The sequence below is a fragment of the Mustelus asterias genome, chromosome 3, assembly GCF_964213995.1.
Source record: "Mustelus asterias chromosome 3, sMusAst1.hap1.1, whole genome shotgun sequence".
NCBI classification, from domain to species: Eukaryota; Metazoa; Chordata; class Chondrichthyes; order Carcharhiniformes; family Triakidae; genus Mustelus; species Mustelus asterias.
The window spans coordinates 78470328-78495000 of NC_135803.1; the positions used below are offsets into that span (position 1 = coordinate 78470328).

The 24673-nt window shown below is 44.2% G+C and overlaps 1 protein-coding gene across 1 annotated transcript in view; it reads left to right on the plus strand.

Annotated features, from left to right (window-relative positions):
- Positions 1 to 2845: 2845 nt before the first annotated feature.
- Positions 2846 to 24673, plus strand: part of boka (BCL2 family apoptosis regulator BOK a) — a 57998-nt gene continuing 36170 nt past the window's right edge. Inside the window, exons 1-2 of the mRNA XM_078209265.1 lie at positions 2846 to 3176; positions 20545 to 20767. Of these exons, the coding sequence (XP_078065391.1) occupies positions 20545 to 20767 (223 nt within the window). The 5' untranslated portion in view covers positions 2846 to 3176. The remainder of the gene's footprint in view (positions 3177 to 20544; positions 20768 to 24673) is intronic.

A 24673-nucleotide genomic window follows, 5' to 3' on the forward strand; every position in this document is an offset into this window, starting at 1 on the left:
AAAATCCTGCCAAAAAGTCTACAGAAGGATATAGAAGGTTAGGTGAATGGGCAAAAACTTAGCAAATGGAATATTATGTTGGAAAATATGAAGTTATGCATTTTGGTAGGAAGAATAAGGGAACTGAATATTATTTAAATTGTGAAAGACTGCAAAAAGCTACAGCACGGAGGGATTTGGGGGTCCTCGTGCAGAAATCACCAAAAGCTTGCATGCGAGTTCAGCAGGTAACAGGGAAGGCAAATGCAATGTTGGACTTCATTTCAAAGGGAATGGAGCATAAAAATAGGGAAGTGTTTCTAAAACTATACAAGGCACTATTGGACCACACCTGTAATATCATGAATAGCTTTGGTCCCCTTATCTAAGGAAAGATATATTGCTACTGGAGGCAGTCCAGAGAATGTTTACGAGGTTGATCCCGGATATGGAGGGGTTTTCTTATGAGTGGGTTGGACCCATATTCACTCATTGGAGTTCAGAAGATTAAGAGGTGACCTTATTGAGACATATGTGATTCTTGGTGGGGCTTGACAGGGTAGATGCTGAAAGGAAGTTTTCTCTTCATAGAAATCATAGAAACCCTACAGTGCAGAAGGAGGCCATTCGGCCCATCGAGTCTGCACCGACCACAATCCCACCCAGGCCCTACCCCCACATATTTACCCGCTAATCCCTCTAACCTACACATCTCAGGATTCTAAGGGGCAATTTTTAACCTGGCCAATCAACCTAACCCGCACATCTTTGGACTGTGGGAGGAAACCGGAGCACCCGGAGGAAACCCACGCAGACACGAGGAGAATGTGCAAACTCCACACAGACAGTGACCCGAGCTGGGAATCGAACCCGGGACCCTGGAGCTGTGAAGCAGCAGTGCTAACCACTGTGCTACCGTGCCGCCCCTTGTGGGAGAGTCTAGGACCAGAAGGCATAATCTCAGAATAAGGGGTCACCAATTAAACCTGTTGGACTTTAACCCGGTGTTGAGACTTCTTACAGTGCTCACCAATTTAAAACAGAGATGAGGAGGAATTTCTTCTCTTAGAGTACTGAATCTGTGGAATTCTTTACCATAGAGGGCTGTAGTGGCTGGGACATTGTGTTCAAGGCTGAGATAGACAGATATTTAATTGGTAAGGAAATCAAGGGTTACGGGTGGCACAGTGGTTTGCACTGCTGCCTCACAATGCCAGAGACCTAGGTTCGATTCCCAGCTTGGGTCACTGTCTGTGTGGAATCTGCACATTCTCCTCATGCCTGCATGGGTTTCCTCTGGGTGCTCTGGTTTCCTCCAACAGTCCGAAAGGCGTGCTGGTTAGGTGCACTGGCCATGCTAAAATTCTCCCTCAGTGTACCCAAACAGGTGCTGGAACATGGTGACTTTTCACAGTAACCTCATTGCAGTGTTCAGCCTACTTGTGACACTAATAAATAAACTTACACTTCTGCTCTTATGTCTTATGGTCTTTCGAGATTCAGAATGATTCTGACTCAGCCTTCTGGACTCAATAAATTCATCAACTTTAGACTCTGAACTTTCCCCTCCATCTTGCAGCCCCTCCCTTTGTTGTTTTTCAGTTCCCTTGACCTGCCTCAATATAACCTTACCCCTTGTGTTTAGTTTTGTTCCCATTAACATATTCTACTTTACCTTTTGCCACGATTAACACTCATAATCCCTTAATTTCACCATTAACACTTCCCATTTTTTATGTCCATGACACCTTTGTCAATCTCTCCTTTTCCCCGACCTATCACTGTTCTTCTATTCTGCCTCACTTACTCCAGCCACTTCTACTATACAATTCATTATTGCATTTCTACTTTTCTCCAATTCTATAGAGGACATTTGGACTTGAAACATTAACTCTATTTCTTTCCATAGATGCTGCCAAACCTGATTAGTTTATTCAGCATCTTCTGTTATGCAACATCTGCACCATTTTGCATTTATTTGATTAAAATGGTTTGGGGTTCAGATTCAGAACGATTTTGATTCAGATTCAGTATGATCCCAAATGGATTCAAAATTATTCAGATTTATATTTGGATTCCAGATTATTCAAACTCATTCAGCAGGATTCAGATTCACAATTATTCCAAATTACAATCAGAATCATCCATAATGATTCTGATTCAGAACTATTCAAATTCAGATTCAGGTTGAGAATAATCCCAGTTCAGAATGATTCTGATTCAGAGTAATTAAAATTCAGCATCAGAACGATTTAGATTCAGAATGATTCTGATTCAGAATGATGCAGAATTTTTATTCAGAATGATTCCGATTCAGTAAATCTCATGCAATGACATGGTATCATTGTCTATTTACTAATCAAAATAAGAAGTCTCACAACACCAGGTTAAATGGACTTTAACCTGGTGTTGTGAGACTTCTTACTGTGCTTACCCCAGTCCAACACCGGCATCTCCACATCATGACTACTAATCAAAATGCATGAGCCACATCTCGATTCGCAGAGGTGGCTACGTGTGTTGTACGGGTACCCATGTTTCTGAGTGTTTTACTCTGTGTTATGCCTGTGTGTTTTATTTGTTTATCTTCTGTGTGAGTCTGTTTCAATGTATGAGTTATTGTGTTCTCATATTTCTTGCATTATCTACACATAGGAATTGATCGCACCGAATATTACCAACATATCACCATATTTGTACAAGACTTTTAAAATGTCAATCGGATCATCTTTGGGCGATGGCATTCGGTTGACAGTTTCACGTCTCAAGGAACACTCCACATTTTTATGTTCAGTGGTGGAGTGGCCAGGAAGGGGCAGTGTTTCCCCAAAGAGGTTGATGTGTTTAGTCAGAGAGAGAGAGAGAGGGGGCAAGGACTTGATTACTAATCCCGAGGCTGCCTGTTCTTTGTGTGGAGGGCGGGTTGGAGCGTGTGGATGTGGCTGGAGCCATCCTCTTTCCTTAAATGGGTTTGTTTGCGAAAGTTGCCAGAAGACTCGAGACATTTTTAACGAACCACACTGGATAAGTCGTCTCATCATTAAAGGGCAGCGAGCCGAGAGAGAAAGGCAGCGCACATCTGGAACTGGGAGTCGAGGAGCTAAATCAGCAAAGGGAACAGTCCTGGAAAAGAGAGAATTCAACTCTCTGGAATCGCCTAGTCCTTGAGGAAGTTGCAACGGGTCCCGGAGCAGGAGGTCAGTGTAACTCAGAGCCTCTCCATTTGAGAAAGGATTTTCAGAGCAGCCGTTTGGCTGTTGTAAACTCTGATGGGAGGGCAATCTCTTCCAGCATTGCCCCCACTGTCATCTCCAACTCTCCGGCTCAGTCCGCTGTCTGCCCCCGCCCGGCAATTCCGCAGCCTCAATCCCAACATATTCGCTTTTTCCTTCTTGTCTAAATCCTAGTGGGACCACCCCCACCTTGTTAACTGAGAACCGGATCTTTCCCAAGCCTTCATTTGGTGGAGACAAGTTCCACAGTCCCTGGCCGTTGGGAAGTTAAGTTTTGCTGGGAATTGAGGCTGGTTTTGCTGGGTGCAGTTCCCGCCCCAGTTGGTTTTCTCGGGGTTATATTGAAACTGGATTGTAAGAATCCAGCGGATTTGAGGGAGGGTTTCTGTCCACTTTGCTGTTAAGTTGGATTTAGTTTTGACACAATCAATTACAGTTTTGTTGGTGATTTGAAAAAAATATTACCCATCCTTAAATGCCCTTACAGGGGTCATTTAAGAGTCAATTACATTGCTGTGGATCTGAAGTTGCGTGCAGGCCAGAACTGATAAGGACAGCAGATTTCCTTCCCTAAAAGGACATGAGTGAACCAGATGGATTTTTACAACAATCATTGGTTTTATCGTCATTATTAATCCAGAATATTTTTATTGAATTCAAATTTCACCATCTTCCATGTGGGATTTGAACTCAGCTCCCCAGAGCCTTTCCCTGAGTCTCTGGATTATTAGTGCATAGACAATACCACTAGGCCGATGCCTCTGCATTAATAGTGATTTCCATCTGTCTTGACTACTGCTGTGGATGTGTGTAGCTGGTTGTAAATCTGGCATGGTCTTTCTCCCCCAGTCGGCTGCAAGTTTTGGGAGAGGGAGGTTTGAGTGAATGGCCTTCAGCCAGTTTGATCACCGCTTTAACCGATCGTGTGGCTGGGACAACATCTGGCTATTTCTTCGGTGTCCTAGCCTGAACCTTTTTCAACTTAGCAGACCAGGTACCAAATTCCAGTCATCTGTCACTTTCTATAAAAGAAATATTCAATAAGAATTGGGGAGCAGGAGTAGGCCATTCCACCCCTCATTGGCTGATCTGATTGTAGCCTCAAGTCTACTTTCCCGTCTGCCTCCTTAACTATGTCTTAACTCAACCCTGAATAAATTCAATGACTCAGCCACCAATTGAGTTCTATGATGGTACCTACATACTGCCATAATGTGGAGATGCCGGCGTTGGACTGGGGTAAACATTTGGAGATCCTCTCCACTTGGAACACGTTAAAGAAGCCATCCCCTACGGACAAGCCCTCTGGTTGGGGGAAAATCGCCACTCGGAGTCAGATTTAAAGATTTAACATGCAGTTTATCGGACAAAGCTTTGGGAGAAGCGCTGGGCTCTCCACAGTGCACGCAGTCACCTTCTCAACTTTAAAATGGCAGCTGAGCTTTTATACATTTTCAAACAGTGGACAAGTACGGACATTAGCAGTTAGCACATCATTATACATTTATGCCCCACCCCCCATATCAACGACTGATCTCGTTAACACAACTCATTGTTTTGGTTCTGCTTTAGCTCAAGCTAAGGTGATCATCTGGGCCTCAAGGTCTGATTTATTTCCTGTAGCAATTAGACACCAACAGGATTTAACTCATTGTGCAATGTCTGTGCCTAAGTCAGCACATCTTAATGTCTTTTCACAGAGTCCATTTTGTGCCAGGTAACCATCTTGTATCTTTTAATTTCGGGTTTACTCCAAAACCTCCGTATACACAGGATCTGCTCAAATGAGGAGGATCGCAACAGACACCTCCAGACACTGAAAGATGTCCTCATAAAAACAGGATATGGTGCTCAACTCATCAATCAACAGTTCTGACGCGCCACAGCGAAAAACCGCACCGACCGCCTCAGAAGACAAACATGGGACACAGCGGACAGAGTACCCTTCGTCGTCCAGTACTTCCCTGGAGCAGAGAAACTTCGGCATCTCCTCCGGAGCCTTCAACATGTCATTGATGAAGATGAACATCTCGCCAAGACCATCCCCACACCCCCACTTCTTGCCTTCAAACAACCGCACAACCTCAAACAGACCATTGTCCGCAGCAAACTACCCAGCCTTCAGGAGAACAGTGACCACGACACCGTACAACCCTGCCACAGCAACCTCTGCAAGACATGCCGGATCATCGACACAGATGCCATCATCTCACGTGAGAACACCATCCACCAGGTACATGGTACATACACTCGTAACATGGCCAATGTTGTCTACCTGATACGCTGCAGGAAAGGATGTCCCGAGGCATGGTACATTGGGGAGACCATGCAGATGCTATGACAACGGATGAATGAATACCGCTCGACAACCACCAGGCAAGAGTATTCTCTTCCTGTCGGGGAACACTTCAGCGGTCACAGGCATTTGGCCTCTGATCTTCGGGTAAACGTTCTCCAAGGCGGACTTCACGACACACGACAGCGCAGAGTCGCTGAGCAGAGACTGATAGCCAGATTCCGCACACATGAGGACGGTCTCAACCGGGATCTTGCGTTCATGTCACACTATCTGTAACCCCCACGACTTGCAAAATCTCACTAACTGTCCTGGCTGGAGACAATACACATCTCTTTAACCTGTGCTTAACCCTCTCTCCACTCACATTGTCTGTACCTTTAAGACTTGATTACCTGTAAAGACTCGCATTCCAACCATTATTTTGTAAATTGAGTTTGTGTCTTTATATGCCCTGTTTGTGAACAGAACTCCCAGTCACCTAATGGAGGGGCAGTGCTCCGAAAGCTAGTGGTTTTTGCTACCAAATAAACCTGTTGGACTTTAACCTGGTGTTGTGAGACTTCTTACTGTACCTACATACTGACCAGAGATTTTGCAGATTCAGTTTCCAACCCAGTGACTTGATCACAAAACCAAAGTTCCCCCCTTCCCTCAATCCACTCAGACATATCTTGAAGAACCCACGGCATTTTAAGGAATATTTATCCCTCAGTCAACACCACTTAAAATAAAATGAAACAGATTGTATGGTTATCACATTGCAGCTTGTAGGAGATGCTCCTGTTATTGTTTGATTTATTATTGTCACATGTATTAGTATACAGTGAAAAATATTGTTTCTTGCGCACTGTACAGACAAAACATACCATTCATAGAGAAGAAAAGAGGGTGTAGAATGTAGTGTTGCAGTCATAGCTAGGGTGTTGAGAAGGATCAGCTTAATATAAGGTAGGTCCATTCAAAAATCTGATGGCAACAGCTATTATAAAACACTTTGGGACATCAGGAGTTGAAAGTTGCTTGACAAATGCAAGCTATTTGAAACCTGCCTTCTGCAAGCTTCACCCTGTGCTCATGTACTGAACTTAGAGACATAGAGATCTACAGCATGGAAAGAGGCCCTTTGACCCAACTCATCCATGTCTACCAGTTTTCCTAAACTGAACTAGTCCCATATTCCTCTAAACCTTTCCCATCCATGTACCTGTCCAAATGTATTTTAAATGTTGTAATTGTATCCACCTCTACCACCTCCTCTGCAGCTCATTCCATATACACATCATCCTCTGAAAAAGTTGCCCCTTGGGTCCCTTTGAAATCTTTCCTCACCTTAAACCTATGTCCTTTAGTTTTGGACTCCTCTACCATGGGGAAATTACCTTAGCTATGCCCCTCATGATTTTATAAACCTCTATAAGGTCACCCCTCATCCTCTTACACTCCAGGGAAAAAAGTCCCAGCCTATCCAACCTCTCCCTATAATTCAAACCTTCCAGTCCGGTAAGATCCTTGTAAGTCTTTTTGTACCTTTTCCAGTTTAATAACATCCTTCCTATAGCAGGGTTACCAGAATTGTACGCAGTAATCTACAGACTGCTAACTTACCCAGCTCTTTTGGGTTCATCCTCTAAAGATCCCTAGTGTCTCCACTGTCTTCTGGCCTGCCCCTTATGTTTCAGTGAGCAGGTCTGTAATCCATGTTCTACATATGGCCTGACGAGCATGGCACAACTTGTGTTGACTCTAGGAGTTCGAACCCAAATCTGGCAAAAAAGAATGGCAAATAAAAGGTTCAACACAAAAGGTAGGACATTTTAATAGCAAGATTAGGGAGGTCACTTAATACTTGAAAGTGGCGATGATCTTTGCATCGTCGATGGAGATGGTAGAGGTTCCAGAGGATTGCGGATGTGGTTCCTATATTCAAGAAAGGGAATAGGGATAGCCCAGGAAATTACCGACCGGTGAGTCTAACCTCAGTGGTTGGTAAGTTGATGGAGAAGATACTGAGGGACAGGATTTATGAACATTTAGAGAAGTTTAGTATGCTCAAAAATAGTCAGCACGGCTTTGTCAAAGGCAAATCGTGCCTTACGAGCCTGGTGGAGTTCTTTGAAAATGTGACTAAACACATTGATGAAGGAAAAGTGGTAGATGTGGTTTACATGGACTTCAGCAAGGCGTTCGATAAGGTCCCCCATGCAAGACTTCTCGAGAAAGTGAGAGGGCATAGGATCCAAGGGGCTGTTGCCTTGTGGATCCAGAACTGGCTTGCCTGCAGAAGGCAGAGAGTGGTTGTAGATGGGTCTTTTTCTGAATGGAGGTCGGTCACCAGTGGAGTGCCCCAGGGATCTGTTCTGGGACCCTTGCTGTTTGTCATTTTCATAAATGACCTGGATGAGGAAGTGGAGGGATGGGTTGGTAAGTTTGCCGACGACATGAAGGTTGGTGGTGTTGTGGATAGTTTGGAGGGATGTCAGAAGCTGCAGCATGACATAGGTAGGATGCAAGACTGGGTGGAGAAGTGGCAGATGGACTTCAACCCGCATAAACGTGTAGTGGTCCATTTTGGCAGGTCAAATGGGATGAAGGAGTATAATATCAAGGGTGCAGTGTAGAGGATCAGAAGGACCTTAGGGTCTGGGTCCATAGGACTCTTAAAATCGGCCTCGCAGGTAGAGGAGGTGGTTAAGAAGGCATATGGTGTGCTGGCCTTCAATCAAGGGATTGAGTTTAGGAGTCGGGAGGTAATGATGCAGCTTTATAAGACCCTCGTCAGACCCCACTTAGAGTACTGTGCTCAGTTCTGGTCGCCTCATTACAGGAGGGATGTGGAAATTATTGAAAGGGTGCAGAGAAGATTTACATGCCTGGATTGGTTGGCATGCCTTATGAGGATAGGTTGAGGGAGCTCGGTGTTTTCTCCTTGGAGAGACGAAGGATGAGAGGTGACCTGATAGAGGTGTACAAGATGTTGAGAGGTATAGATCAGGTGGATTCTCGGAGGCTTTTTCCCAGGGCTGAAATGGCTGCTATGAGAGGACACAGGTTTAAGGTGCTGGGGAGTAGATACAGAGGAGATGTCAGGGGTAAGTTTTTCACTCAGAGGATGGTGGGTGAGTGGAATCGACTGCCGTCAGTGGTGGTGGAGGCAAACTCGATAGGGTCGTTTAAGAGACTTCTGGATGAGTACATGGAACTTAATAGGATTGAGGGTTATAGGTAAGCCTGTATATAAGCCTAGGTAGGTAGGGACATGACCGGCGCAACTTGTGAGCCGAAGGGCCTGTTTGTGCTGTATTTTTTCTATGTTCTATGATATGAATGAAGGTAACTCACTGTACAAATACACCAATCACTAAAAATTGTGGTAAAGGTCAGCAAGGCCATTAAGAGAGCAAACCAAACACCAGGCGTTATACCTAGAGGGAGAGAATTGAAAAGTAGTGAAGGTATGCAAACATGACACTGGTTAGACCGAAGTATTGTGTGCAGTTCTGTTCACATCTTAAAATGGCTCGAGAGATATTGGAGAGGGTGCAGAGAAGATTTACAAGAATGATATCAGAAATGCAAGGGGTATATGCATCAGGAATGGATCAACAGGCTGGGTCTCTTTACTGAAAAAAAGTAGTCCGAGGGGTGACCTAACAGAGCTCTTTAAAATTATGAAGGTTTGATAAGAGTGGATATAGAAACAATGTTTGTCTTGCAGGTAAGAACCATAACTAGAAGCCATAAGTGTAAGATAGTCACCAAGAAAATTTTGAAGAAATCTTTTCAATCAACAGAATGAAGAAAATTTGGAACTCACTCCTACAGGCAATGATTGAAGTAAATACTATCGATGCATTGAAGGGAAAGTTAGACAAACATTGCCAATGGCAGGTGGTGAGAGAAATTCCGGGTCAGCCATGTGATGGAAAGAAATTGGAGGCTCCACCATCACAGTCCACAACTCCAGGCTACAACATACATGTAAAAGACTTTGTTGTCACAACTCAGGCTCCTCGAGGGGCGAGTTGTCTCACTTGGCTAGGGGTAGCCAAGTGAGAAGACAGCAGGCTTCAATCCCTGTTCTGACCAGGATTGATTTAGAACGCATCTCATTGCCCTACCCATGGTGGAGTTTGTGACACTGTGGGTCAACCTGCCTGTGGGCAGAAAACTGAACAAACACGAGAGAGGGAAGGGAATTGAGACTTAAGACGAGGACAGATGGGACGAAACTCAAGTGGAGCATGGACCACTGGACCGAATGGCCTATTGTGCTGTATATCCTATGTTATGTCTGTAAGGTTTTATTATTTGTTCTTGGGATGCTGGCAGTGCCAGCAACATCAGCATTAAGTGGCCATCTTGTTCTCCTGAAAAAGTGACAGTAAACTTTCTTAAACAGTCGCATTCTATGTGAAGGTGCTCCCATTGTGCTGTTAGGTGGAGAGCTCCAGGAGTTTGATCCAGTGCCAATTAAACAGTCCACAACCTCACAAGTCACAGTTGTAGGTAATTATAACAATTTCTGTCCAGCAGCATCTTACAAACAGCAATGAGATACATGATCAGATCATCTGTTTTCTTAGTGATAAATATTGGCCAGGACACTGGGGAGAACTTCACTGTTCTTTGAAATAATCATGATGTGGAAATGCTGGTGTTAGACTGGGGTAAACACAGTAAGGAGTCTAGCAACACCAGGTTAAAATCCAACAGGTTTATTTGGTAGCAAGTGCCACTAGCTTTCAGAGCGCTGCTTTTGTCAGATGGAGTGGAAATCTGCTCTCAAACAGGGCACGGAGACACAAAATCAAGTTACAGAATACTGATTAGAATGCGAATCTCTATAGCCAACCAGGTCTTAAAGATACAGACAATGTGAGTGGAGGGAGCATTAAGCACAGGTTAAAGAGATGTGTATTGTCTCCAGACAGGACAGCCAGTGAGACTCTGCAAGTCCAGCAGGCAGGCTGTGGGGGTTACTGATAGTGTGACATAAACCCAAGATCCTGGTTTAGGCCGTCCTCATGTGTGCGGAACTTTAGGACGGTCACCTCAGCACCTCACTATACCGCAAGCCCACGGATAACCTCACGATGCTCCACTTCTCCAGTTTCCACCCTAAACACGTTAAAGAAGCCATCCCCTATGGACAAGCCTTCTGTATACACAGGATCTGCTCGGATGAGGAGGATCATAACAGACACCTCCAGACGCTGAAAGATGCCCTCATAAGAACAGGATATGGCACTCGACTCATCGATCGACAGTTCCGACGCGCCACAGCGAAAAACCGCACCGACCGCCTCAGAAGACAAACACGGGACACGGTGGACAGAGTACCCTTCATCGTCCAGTACTTCCCCGGAGCGGAGAAGCTACGGCATCTCCTCCGGAGCCTTCAACATGTCATTAATGAAGACAAACATCTCGCCAAGGCCATCCCCACACCCCTACTTCTTGCCTTCAAACAACCGCACAACCTCAAACAGACCATTGTCCGCAGCAAACTACTCAGCCTTCAGGAGAACAGTGACCACGACACCACACAACCCTGCTACAGCAACCCCTGCAAGACGTGCCGGATCATCGACACGGATGCCATCATCTCACATGAGAACACCATCTACCAGGTACACGGTACATAGTCTTGCAACTCAGCCAATGTTGTCTACCTGATACACTGCAGGAAAGGATGTCCCGAGGCATGGTACATTGGGGAAACCATGCAGACGCTGCGACAACGGATGAATGAACACCGCTCGACAATCACCAGGCAAGACTGTTCTCTTCCTGTGGGGGAGCACTTCAGCGGTCACGGGCATTCAGCCTCTGATCTTCGGGTAAGTGTTCTCCAAGGCGGCCTTCACAACACACGACAGTGCAGAGTCGTTGAGCAGAAACTGATAGCCAAGTTCCGCGCACGAGGACGGCCTAAACCGAGATGTTGGGTTTATGTCACACTATCAGTAACCCCCACAGCTTGCCTGCTGGACTTGCAGAGTCTCACTGGCTGTCCTGTCTGGAGACAATACACATTTCTTTAACCTGTGCTTAATGCTCCCTCCACTCACATTGTCTGTATCTTTAAGACCTGGTTGGCTATAGAGATTCGCATTCTAATCAGTATTCTGTAACTTGATTTTGTGTCTCCGTGCCCTGTTTGAGAGCAGATTTCCACTCCATCTGATGAAGGAACAGCGTTCCGAAAGCTAGTGGCGTTTGCTACCAAATAAACCTGTTGGACTTTAACCTGGTGTTGTGAGACTCCTTACTTTGAAATAATCCACAGTCAGTGCCTCGGTTTAATGTCTGGAAGACGGCCCTCCAAAGGAGCAGCACTTCCTCACTGCTGCACTAGTAGCATCAGCATAGATTATGCACTCAAGTCTCTGGATTGAACCTTAAACTCAACCTTCTGACTCATACAAGTGTTAAGAACCGAACTACAGCTGACACCCAAAGGTAAAGAGATCTGCATTGTCTCAGGAAAACACTTCAGGCCCTCAGTGTGGCATGCAAGAAATCAATGACTGAATCACCAGATTTGGCATTAATCGAATCTAGCATTCTAATAGACACTAACAACTGCAATTCCAAATTCCTCACCATCCTGTATTTGGCTCTCTGTCTTCACCATGACATTTCAGCAGCAACTAATCTGGCCAGTCACTCTCACATCTCCATCTTTGACACCAGTGCCCCATTTAAAGCTTTACATTTATTCATCCTGGTCATTCCACTGAATACAGCCAGGATCACCACTTCCTTCAGCCTAAAGGACATACCCAAATATTTACAGCAGACAGTTAGACTAGCTAGCTTTCAACAGACCTGACTGGACCACAGAAAGTACAACTGGATCCTACTCTGAAGACGAGTCATAAAGACTCAGTGCTGAGTTTTTCCAGTATTTTCTATTTTTATTTCAGATTTGCAGCATCTGCAGTGTTTTGCTTTTATTATATTGGATCCTGTTTTCCCCCCTCTAAAACTGCTCACTATTTCAGAATCATCCAGGAAACTGCTCACTATTTCATAGAATCCCTACAGTGCAGAAGGAGGCCATTCGGCGCATCAAGTCTGCACGGACCACAATCCCACCCAGGCTCTATTCCCATAATCCCACATATTTACTTTGCTAATCCCCCTGACACTAGGGTCAATTTAGCATGGCCAATCCACCTAACCCACACATCCTTCATGAGATAACCCCGGCTTCACGACAAACCTGCCTTCTTAAATCTCTTTCCCTTGTCCCCTCCACCCTCACCTCGAACAACAAGTGCAATGAGCTAAAACAAAAAATGCTGGAAAATCTCAGCAGGTCTGACAGCCATCTGTGGAGAGAACACAAAGCTAATGTGGAGTCTGAATAACTCAGAGCCAGGGCGTGAGGAGCTCATTGGATGGTCTCAATCGCATTGACAGTCCACCAGCTGTCTCTGCCTTCCCCTAGCTCACCAGACTCCTTGTCCCCACCTGCCGTAGTACTGAACACTCATTTTCTCCCATCTCTCATTATGCCCTTCCAAACGGATCTTGTCGACAGGTCCCATTTCCTACTCCCTCAACCTTGTTCCTATTAAACGGTTGGCCACCCAACTTCCCTTACTGACTCCTATCTTGGCTGGTATGGTTAATACTTCCCTTTCTTCAGGTACTGTTCCTCTTCTATAGACTTGCCATCATCCCGCCCCTCAAAAAAAAATCCTTGAACCTCACTTTCCCTCCAAAGTGTTGTCCTACCCAAATCCACGCCTACATTTTCCATGACTCCATGTTCGAGTCCCTCCAACCAGGTTTCTACCCCAGTCCAGAGTAACTGCAACAAGGATAAACTTTATCTTCTCAATCCATCTAAGACCTTCAATTATGACAATACCACCCTCCTACAATGTCTCTACACTGGCACCAGATGCGTGCAACTGCATTTACCTGGTTTCATTTTTGTCTAATTGCAGCCAGAGAATCATTGCAATAGCTTTTCTTTCAATTCCCCAGTTACCTTTTGGGGTCCCAACAGTCTATCCTTGGCCTCCTATTGCTCATCTACGTGCTGCGCTTGATGACATCATCCAAAAGCACAGCAGTTTCCAGGTACATTGAAACAACCAGCCCCACCTCACCACTGCCTCTTGACATACGGCTTGTCAGACATCCAGTACTGGCTCAGTAACAACTCTGATGAATTGTTGGAAAGATTGAAGCCACTAGCTTTAGTCTTTGCCACAAACTCTGTCCCTCTCCCTAACTATTGGCTCAGGCAGAATCAGACCATTCTCCACCGGTCATATTTGACCCATTTAACATAAGATTCCAACCCCCTACCCTTTCCGTCACTAAGATTTCTCATTTCCACCGTGCCTTCTTCTAATGAAATCACCCATACACCTTTACTGTCTCTAGACTGGACTATTCCAATGCACTCCTGGCCAACCTCCCAACTTGCACACGATCATCCAAAACTCTGCTGCCAACATAAAAAAACTCACATCAAGTTTATTCTTCACTTCCATGCTTGCTGATTTACATTGACTGCAATAAACAGCCTCAATTTTTAAAATTCTCTTTTTCAAATCCCTTTCTGGCCTCACCTCTAATGCCCACCAGCTCTACAAACTTACCTGGGTAGGTGGAACAGCTTAATGCTACCCTGTAGAGAGCCTCCCCTCTCCCAATACACGTGTCCTGGCTACTTTGGTGTTTTTCAATTAAAATGTTTAAAAATTGGTGAAGAGGGCACCTTCATTTTGAAGCACACTCCCAAGTGCTTCTCTCCAACGGAAGGTCTCTGATTGGCCCTCCAGCTTCAAGAGTCCACCTTCCATCCTCACATTGGACAAGAAACCTGGCTCCATGCCATTTAAAGGCTTACCCATCTGAAAATACGGACTTAATCACTTTCCCTACTGGAGGTGCTTTGGTACTTTACTCTTACGCTCTTTTCCCCAATTTTGTTTTGGATTACCCTTTTACTGGTTTTTAAAGGTCTCCAAATCCTCAAGCATACTACTCATGCATTATTAGAAGCATTTTCTTTTAATCTATCATTAACTTCTTTAGTTAGCCATGAATAGATCTCTTTTTTTAATGTTCTGTAACTGAATCTAGAGTACCCTTATAAATAAGGATTAAAATTTTAATAGTCATTTAAAATATCTTAAGCTGCAATTCTTAATGCTTAATGGATCCTTTAATGAAATCTAGATTTGATAATTATTAAATATTTTTTTAATTATTTGCCATTGCTCCTCTGCCATCATATCCTCTAATTTCCCAACATAACTTAGTCAACTCACTCTTCATATCTATGGAATTGGTATGGGCAGCATGGTGGCATAGTGGTTAGCACTGCTGCCTCAGTGCCATAGAACTGAGTTTGATTCCAGCCTTGGGTGACTGTGGAGTTTGCATGTTCTCCCAGTGTCCGTGTGGGTTTTCTCCCACAATCCAAAGATATGCAGGTTAGGTGGATTGGCCATGCAAAATTGCCCCTTAGTGTCAAGAAGATGGGTATATTAGGTGGATTAGCTATGGTAAATGAATGGTATTACAGGGATAGGGTGGAGGAGAAGATCTGGATATGACACACTTTTGGAAGTCGGTGCAGACTCAATGGGCCGCATGGCCTCTTTCCACACTGTCAGGATTCTATTGTTCTAGCTTATTTAAGTTCAATATTCTAGTTTCAAACTTACACTCAAACTCCATGTGAAACTCAAATCATATTGTGATTATGAGGATTCAGAATCTGGGAAATAATGAAATTGCTAATTCACCCAGTCTCAAGTGCACAAAAGATCTAAAATAACCTCTACCCCGGTTATCATAGAATCATAGGTTACCCTAATCACTATGTCACCATGCTGCCCATACCAATTACATAGATATGAAGAGTGAGTTGACTAAGTTAGGTTGGGAAATTAGAGGATGTGATGGTTACCCTCCAAAAGATATTTTCTAGCAACGTGTCTTGATATGATTCCACAAAATTGTCCTCCAAACCATGTTGCTGATTTGTTTTGTCCAGGATACAAGATTAAAGGCTCCCAAGATTGTTTCTCTGTCCAATGAGCAGCTACCATTGGAGCCTATAAAGTACTCACCCCAACATTTTCTGATCATTGTTATTTATCTGCCAAGATGTTTCCTCTCCAATGTTCTTGTCTAATCCTTTATTATCAGGGCAGCCCCAATATCCCCTGCCCCTCCTCATTCCCTTTTTCACTTTGGCTGTCCTTTTGACACATTAAGTACCCTAGAATATCCCAACCTAGGTCACCATGCAAACATGCCTCAAAGTGAACCTTTTATCTCTGTGGCGATATCTAATACAGACAAGTAAGTGATATATTTTGATAGGAAGAACAGAGGGGCAATGTAAAAACAATACAATTCTGGAGGGCGCAGGAACACAAGGATCTGGTAGATATGCATAAATTGTCAAAAGGTTGAGACAGAGGCTAAAAGGCAAACATGATCCTGGGCTTTATAAATACAGGCATAAAAAACAAAGGCAAGGACAGAAGTTATGGTAAACCATCAACACTAGTTTAGCTTCAACTGGAGTAATGTACCCAATTCTGAGTTCCACACTTTAGGAAGGATGTGAACACATTCATGAGGGTGCAGAAAAGATTCCCAAGAATGGTTCCAGGGATGAAACACTTCAGTTACAAGGATAGTTTGCAGAAGGTGGTGTTGTTCCCCTTAGGGAAGGGAAGGGAACGTTGAGAGGAGTTTGGATTGAAATAATCAAAATAGAGGGGTCTAGTCAGAGTAGATAGAAGCATTAAGAACCAGAAGGCACAGATTTTAAAAGGTGATTGACAAAACAAAGGTTCTTTTTTTAAAAAAATCTTGAATTTACTGTGGTAGAGGCAAATTCAATTGTGGCTTCCAATAGGGAATTGGATAAGTACCTGAAGATAAAAAATTGCATCGTTATAAGGAAAAGGTGGGGGAAATGGGAGTTGATGGGCCAAATAGCCTCCTTCTATGCTGTAACAATCTACAATTCTTGGAATAATTTGTCCTTTTTGTTACACATGCTTTTTGAATTCAGATACAACACATTTTTCTCAATTTACCTTGTTCACTGATTCAGCATTACAGTTAACCTTCATGTCTTACTCTGCTCGTCTTTAGACACAGTAAGAAGTCTCACAACATCTGATGATTCACCCGATGAAGGAGCAGCACTCCAAAAGCTCATGCTACCAAATAACCTGTTGGACTTTAACCTGGTGTTGAAAGACTTCTTACTGTGCCCACCCCAGTCCAACACCAGCATCTCCTCATCATCTTTAGACAGATATACATTTCTCATCACTTGATCTCACACCACCACTCTCCTCTTTACAGTTTAAAGCTCTATCTACAGCCCTGGTTAGACAATTTTCCAAAACACTGGATCCAATCTGGTTGGTACATCTTCCTCTTTCCCAGTACCCCACAAATTAAAATCCCTGTCTACCACAATCTTTCAGACAGACATTCAGCCATCTGAAAATACTGGTTACAAGAACTTTGTACCTTACAGATCAGAGGAAAGGCTCCTCCAGCTCCTGCACCGGGGATTCCCTTATCTGCCTGACTCTCAGTCACACCTGCTTGTCGCTGACCATTGACCAGACCTGTACCACTACTTAACCAAAGGGACTGCCTCTTGAATAAAACTATCCAAGTAACACTATCCCCATCCACCAATATGCTAAAATGTGACCAGCTCAACAACTCTGCACTACAGTTCCTCAAGATGCAAGCACTACAGATGTGGTTGTTCAGGATTGCAGAAAAACTCCCACATTATGCAGCTGCAGAAAACCACCTTTGTAAAATGCGCACAGGAGGGTTCTTTGGAACAATATGTAGATAGCCCGACTAGAGAGGGGGCTATACTGGACCTCGTACTGGGGAATGAGCCCGGTCAGGTCTTCAAAGTTTCGGTAGGGGAACATGTGGCAAATAATGACCACAATTCTGTTAGCTTTAGGATAGTGATGGAAAAGGATGAGTGGTGTCCCAAGAGTAAGGTGTTGGATTGGGGGAAGGCTAACTTTAGTGGGATTAGGCAGAAATTGGCAGCTCTTGATTGGGAGAGGCTGTTTGAGGGTAAATCCACATCTGGCATGTGGGAGTCTTTTAAGGAACAGTTGTTAGGGCTACAGGACAGGCATGTGCCTGTTAAAAAGAAGGATAGGAAGGGTAGGATTCGAGAACCGTGGATAACCAGGGAAATTGAGGGACTGGTCAAAAAGAAAAGAGAGGCGTATGGTAGGTCCAGGCAGCTAAAAACGGAGGGAGCTCTGGAGGAGTACAAAGAAAGTAGGAAAGAACTCAAACGGGGAATTAGAAGAGCAAAAAGGGGTCACGAAATGTTCTTGGCAGACAGGATTAAGGAGAATCCCAAGGCATTTTATTCATACGTTAGGAACAAAAGGGTTGTCAGGGAAAAAATCGGACCTCTCAGGGACAAAAGTGGGGAATTATGCTTGGAGCCCAAAGAAGTAGGGGAGATCCTAAATGAATACTTTGCGTCGGTATTCACAAAGGAGAGGGATGTGTTGACTGGAAGTGTCTCGGAGGGGAGTGTTGAACCGTTGGAGAAAATCTCCATTACAAAGGAGGAAGTGTTAGGTTTGTTAGAGAATTTAAAGACTGACAAATCCCCAGGGCCTGATGGAATCTATCCAAGGCTGCTCAGGGAGACGAGAGATGAAATCGCTGGGCCTCTGACGCAAATCTTTGTCTCGTCACTGGACGCAGTGAGGTCCCAGAGGATTGGAGGATAGCCAATGTGGTCCCGTTATTTAAGAAGGGTAGGAAGGATAACCCGGGTAATTATAGGCTGCTGAGCTTGACGTCCGTGGTGGGGAAGTTGTTGGAGAAGATTCTTAGAGATAGGATGTATGCGCATTTAGAAAGGAATAAACTCATTAACGATAGTCAGCATGGTTTTGTGAGAGGGAGGTCATGCCTCACTAACCTGGTGGAGTTTTTTGAAGAAGTGACCAAAATGGTTGACGAGGGAAGGGCCGTGGATGTTGTCTATATGGACTTTAGTAAAGCGTTTGACAAAGTCCCTCATGGTAGGCTGGTGAAAAAGGTTGGATCTCATGGGATAAAGGGGGAGGTGGCTAGATGGGTGGAGAACTGGCTTGGTCACAGAAGACAGAGGGTGGTAGTGGAAGGGTCTTTTTCCGGCTGGAGGCCTGTGACTAGTGGTGTTCCGCAGGGCTCTGTATTGGGACCTCTGCTGTTTGTGATTTATATAAATGATCTGGAAGAAGGTGTAACTGGGGTGATCAGTAAGTTTGCGGACGACACAAAATTGGCAGGACTTGCAGATAGTGAGGAGCATTGTCAGAAGCTACAGAAGGATATAGATAGGCTGGAAATTTGGGCAAAGAAATGGCAGATGGAGTTCAATCCTGATAAATGCGAAGTGATGCATTTTGGTAGAAATAATGTAGGGAGGAGCTATACGATAAATGGCAGAACCATAAAGGGTGTAGATACGCAGAGGGACCTGGGTGTGCAAGTCCACAGATCCTTGAAAGTGACGTCACAGGTGGAGAAGGTGGTGAAGAAGGCATATGGCATGCTTGCCTTTATAGGACGGGGCATAGAGTATAAAAGTTGGGGTCTGATGTTGCAGATGTATAGAACGTTGGTTCGGCCGCATCTGGAATACTGCGTCCAGTTCTGGTCACCACACTACCAGAAGGACGTGGAGGCTTTGGAGAGAGTACAGAGGAGGTTTACCAGGATGTTACCTGGTATGGAGGGGCTTAGTTATGAGGAGAGATTGGGTAAACTGGGGTTGTTCTCCCTGGAAAGACGGAGGATGAGGGGAGACTTAATAGAGGTGTATAAAATTATGAAAGGCATAGATAGGGTGAACGGTGGGAAGCTTTTCCCCAGGTCGGTGGTGACGTTCACGAGGGGTCATAGGTTCAAGGTGAAGGGGGGGAGGTTTAACACAGATATGAGACGGACATATTTTACACAGAGGGTGGTGGGGGCCTGGAATGCACTGCCAGGCAAGGTGGTGGAGGCGGACACACTGGGAACGTTTAAGACTTATCTAGACAGCCATATGAACGGAGTGGGAATGGGGGGATACAAATGAATGGTCTCGTTTGGACCAGAGAGCGGCATGGGCTTGGAGGGCCGAAGGGCCTGTTCCAGTGCTGTATTGTTCTTTGTTCACCTTACAATCATCCCCATAGGCTTGTGTATTTATTTAACTTACCTTATACTGTTTAAGGTTTTAGCTAATTACTTGACCTAGTTTAAATTATCAGCAATTAAATATTTACCACTACACATTTGAGACACAAAAAGTACTTCCTTACAAATACCCAATCTTTCTGTTCAGCAGCCACTCTATCAGCGAATCCTGTTTACTTTTATAGACCTTTTTTTGAACCACACCCAATTCACAACTGGTGACTCAGTTTCCTGCTCACCTATTAGCACCAATCTTTTGGCAAACCAAATAAACTAACTCAAATTAACGAGGGGACAAATTAAAAGGGGCAACTCCCAAAAAGGAGGGGAACCGCCTGAAACAAAATACAAAATGGAAAGGAAGCTTAAAACATCAAGTCAATAATGCACCCCAGTCCCTGCGGTGCCCAACAGGCACGGAAAGCGTTAACAGTACCCGAGGACACCGCATGCTCCCTCTCCAGGGACACTCGGCCACGAATATAGCCGCGGTCACCTATTAGCACCTTTTCCAGACAATCACTTTTAGCTGATTGATAGTTAACCAGCCCTGACAGGCAGTTTCTGCTAAGTGCTGATTAACTTGCAGTTTCTTTTAAAGGTTCTACGTTAAATTCAGAAAGTTCAATTAAATTTCAGTTTGACATAACTCACCTATTACAACTTACCAGAGTGTCCCACATGAAGCAACAGTATTTGTGTTGCGCTCTCCTCTGTGACCCTCGAATATAGTCCTCTGCGTTGATATTTTCCAGCACAAATCAAGTGCTACCTAACTTCCTGTTTCTTTTCTGCCAGATGGAGATGCTTCGACGTTCCTCTGTCTTTGCTGCTGAAGTGATGGAAGTTTTTGATCGTTCTCCCCCTGATAAAGAGCTTATTTCTCAAGCTAAAGCACTGTGTCGCGATTACATCCACTCCCGTCTGATCCGAGCTGGTATCGTCTGGAGTAAACCAGAGCCTGCAGTTTCTGGTCCAGCCAGTAAACTTACTGAGGTATCAGCCGCACTCCTTCACTTGGGTAAGTTTGACCAAATGCAGGGACACAGAAGAATTAGAAAGAAATTGAGTCATGGTGATAGAAATGGGAAGAGAGGTGGATGAGTTGGGAGTAGAGAAAGGAATAGAATCCCTACAGTGCAGAAGGAGGCCATCCAGCATGTGGAGTCTGCACTGACTCCGAAAGAACATCCCACCCAGCCCTGCCCCATCTTTGCATTCTCTGCCCCAGCCCTGCACCCCCATACTTTTACCAGGGCCAATCCACCTGACCTGCATATCCTGGGACACCAAGGGGCAATTAATCATGGCCAATCCACCAACCTGCAGCACATCTTTGGACTGGGGGAGGAAACCGGAGCACCCGGAGGAAACCTATGCAGACACGGGGAGAAAGTGCAAACTCCAAACAAAAGGCCAGAATCAAACCCGGTCCCTGGCATTGAGGCAGCAGTGCTAACCCGCAATGCCACCATGACGCCCATTGTTTAGTTTAGGTTCAGTTTAGTTTATTTATTAGTGTCACAGGTAGGCTTACATTAACACTGCAATGACAATCCCCTGGAGAGCACTTGATGAAAATTCTCAGTGAGTTATGGCAAGGAATGGAAGGAGGATTAAAAATAATAAATGAGCTAAAGTCAGAAAAGCAATGCAAATTTGTCGTGATTGCAGTTGATACTAAACTGCGGAAAGGTCTTGGATTGTAAGTGGATTCAAATCTGATAAAGAAGTTGAAATTTCTGAGTACCGTATACAGTATTTCCAAACAGGTGGAAGCTCAAGTTGCTTCATGGTGTGTTTGTAAAGCAGCAATCAACAAAGCAAACAGAATGCTGCAATACTGAAGATCTTTTATGACTCTGTGCTGGCAATGCGGGCTTTGCCATCTGGCAGTGTTAATCTGAAACTTGAGAGTGGCATTGATTTTCCACCCTTCAAAATGAAGATTCACGGGCAGTTTGAGTCCAAATTTCCAGTGCGTGCCCCCATGGCATGGAGCGGCATGTTAGCACAGTGGTTAACACTGCTACCTCACAGCGCCAGGGACCCAGGTTTGATTCTCGGCTTGGGTCACTGTCTATACGGAATCTGCACATTCTCCCTGTGTCAGTGTGGGTTTCCTCTGGGTGCTCCGGTTTCCTCCCACAGTCTGAAAGATGTGCTGGTTAGGTGCATTGGCCATGCTAAATTCTCCCTCAGTGTACCCGAACAGGCGTCGGAGTGTGGCAACACAGTAACTTCATTGCCATGTTAATGTAAGCCTACTTGTGACACTAATAAATAAAATTAAAAACTTAAATTAAAAAAAAACACATCCTCTGCTGACAATCCCCAGCAATGTGCAATTATAACATTCCCTACACCTGTAAAGTCAGGAAAGTATGAGCCTGAGTCTGCACAATTCTGTACTCAACCTGTACCTTAAATATTGGGTTCAGCACGAGTCATAAGGAAAACATGAAAGTGGTGTGCGGAAGTACCATGGAATAGAACTCCACCCTGTGTGGAGTTCTATTCCATGGTACAGCAAATTTTGAGATGAATAAGAAGTGATTAGTTTTGTGAAAAGTTTTGAGATGAATAAGAAGTGATTAAAAAACATATAGTTGTAAGGATTAATCTAAGACATTATCTGAAATTAAACCACAACTGCAGAAAAAGCAACAAAAACTCAAACCAGTAAAAAACAAGTATGAGACTGGTATGAGGAAGTACAACTTCACACAGACTGGTTGATATAAGGAGTAGTAGAGGGGAAAAAAATGAAATATTCAAGAGTAATTTGAACGCTGTGGTGTTGAGGCCATGGGTTTTCATTGGAAGGATGGAATAGGTTAACCCCAGCGATGTCCATCTACAGTGTGGAATCTTTCTAATGTCAAAGAGAATGGGAAATTGATGGAACAAGAAGGGGAAATATTTGGTTTTTCTGTGCTCCTGATTCAGGACTATCACTGCAGATCCCAGTGACGCACTTAAATTGCCAACATGTGGCCCCATTGTGGCGATGCAGATTGAATCTTCCATTCTTCTGAATCTCAGGTGTATAGGTACATTATTTTGGGGAGGAGTGGGGGAGGGATGAGGAAGTCTACACTGGTTGCACAAGTGTACTTCCTTCTAGCTGACTCATGCACATAGAGATTTGTTTAGCGAGGGAGTGAATAGAATAAGAAAGCACTGATGGAGGAGGCCGTTTGATCTATTGTGACCAGGTTATCCAAATAACCCCACTCACTTGCCCTTTCCATATAAATTTCTCCTTTTCGAATATTTATCTGGTTCCTTTATAAAAATTACTCTTCAATCTGCTTCCATTGAGCATTTCAATTCACAATTTGCTGTGTGAATGAATTTCCCTTCTGAGCTTTTGCCACAGTTTAAGTAATTCTATGCCAGGTTTCCTAGGTTTTCAAAAACATTTTTTTGTTTGTCCTGTTTCACCTTTGATTGTTGGTCTCTTTGGAATAAAATTGATTCAGCCCAACCGCCAATTATTTTTAAAGACGCTTCCTCAGGACTTTCCCCCAAAACTTGCTGTAGCTCCAGCAAGCTGATATGACAAGAGGGTTGAGGTGCACCAGCGACCAGCATCCCTGACCAAAAATCTGAAACCCTACCTTAACTGCCACCTCCCCCTCATACATTGAGGCTGAGGGCTGTTCAAGGGGATGCCCACGGAGACCTTGGCCACCAACTGAAGTCTTCTCTCCTTCAGTCTACGTGTGCAGGCACCAGCTGCATTGGCAGCCATATGTGGAGAAGCACTCCCAAGGACACCTGCCAGCCCCTTGCAGGTGTCATTCTGAAGCTCAGGCCTGAGGCCTACCAATTTTACAAATAGAAAATATTGGAAAAGCACAAAAGATCAGTGAGAAATTGAAGGAAGAAGTGAGTTAGATGTTATGAATGCAACTATTCATCAGAATTGGCACAGTGAAGCTGAAAAAGCTCCTTTATAGAACTGACCAAAATTATTTAGAACAAGGAACTGCTAGCTCAGTGCCAAGAAGGGACTTGCCCATTTCTGCTGTGGAACCCCACATAAGACCCTAATCTATAAGATTGTAGATTGTATGTTCATGAATCACAGAAAGTCGGTATGCAGGTGCAGCATGTAATAAAAAAGGCAAATGGGATGTTGGCATTTATTGCAAAGGGACTGGAGTGTAAGTGCAATTGTATAGTGTGTTGGTGAGACCACATTTGGAGTATTGTGTCTAGTTTTGGTCTCCTTATTTGAGGAAGGATGTGGTGGCATTGGAAGCAGTTCAGAGGAGGTTCACCAGATTGATTCCGGGGATGAAAGGGTTGACGTATGAGAAGAGATGAAACAGTTTGGGCTTGTACTCACTAGAGTTTAGAAGGATGAGAGGGGATCTGATCGAGGTACATAAAATTTTAAAAGGGATTGATAAAGTAAACGTTTATCAAATGTTTCCTCTTATGGGGCAATCTAGAACAAGAGGTCACAATTATAGGTTGAGAGGTGGTCGATTTAACACTGAAATGAGGAGGAACTACTTCTCGCAGAGGGTGATGAATTTGTGGAACTCGCTGCCCCATAATGCAGTGGAGTCTGAATCATTGAATGGTTTCAAGAAGGAGATGGATATATTTCTAATTAAAAAAGGCATAAGTGGATATGGGAAACAGGCAGGGAGGTGGATTGGAGACCAGAGAGAGATCAGCCATGTTCTGATTGAATGGCGGAGCATGCTCGAAGAGCTGAATTTGCCTACTTCTGCTCCTAATTCCTATGTTCAGCATAGGAAAGGCCATTCAGCTCATCATGTCTATCCTGTTTAACCTTCCCTACATTTTGTCTAATATTTTGTTGTTGGTACAAATTTCCAGCATTTCAATTTTCCTTCTTAACCTATAGAATTCTTGATAACTTCTAAGACGTTGACCTAAAAATAAT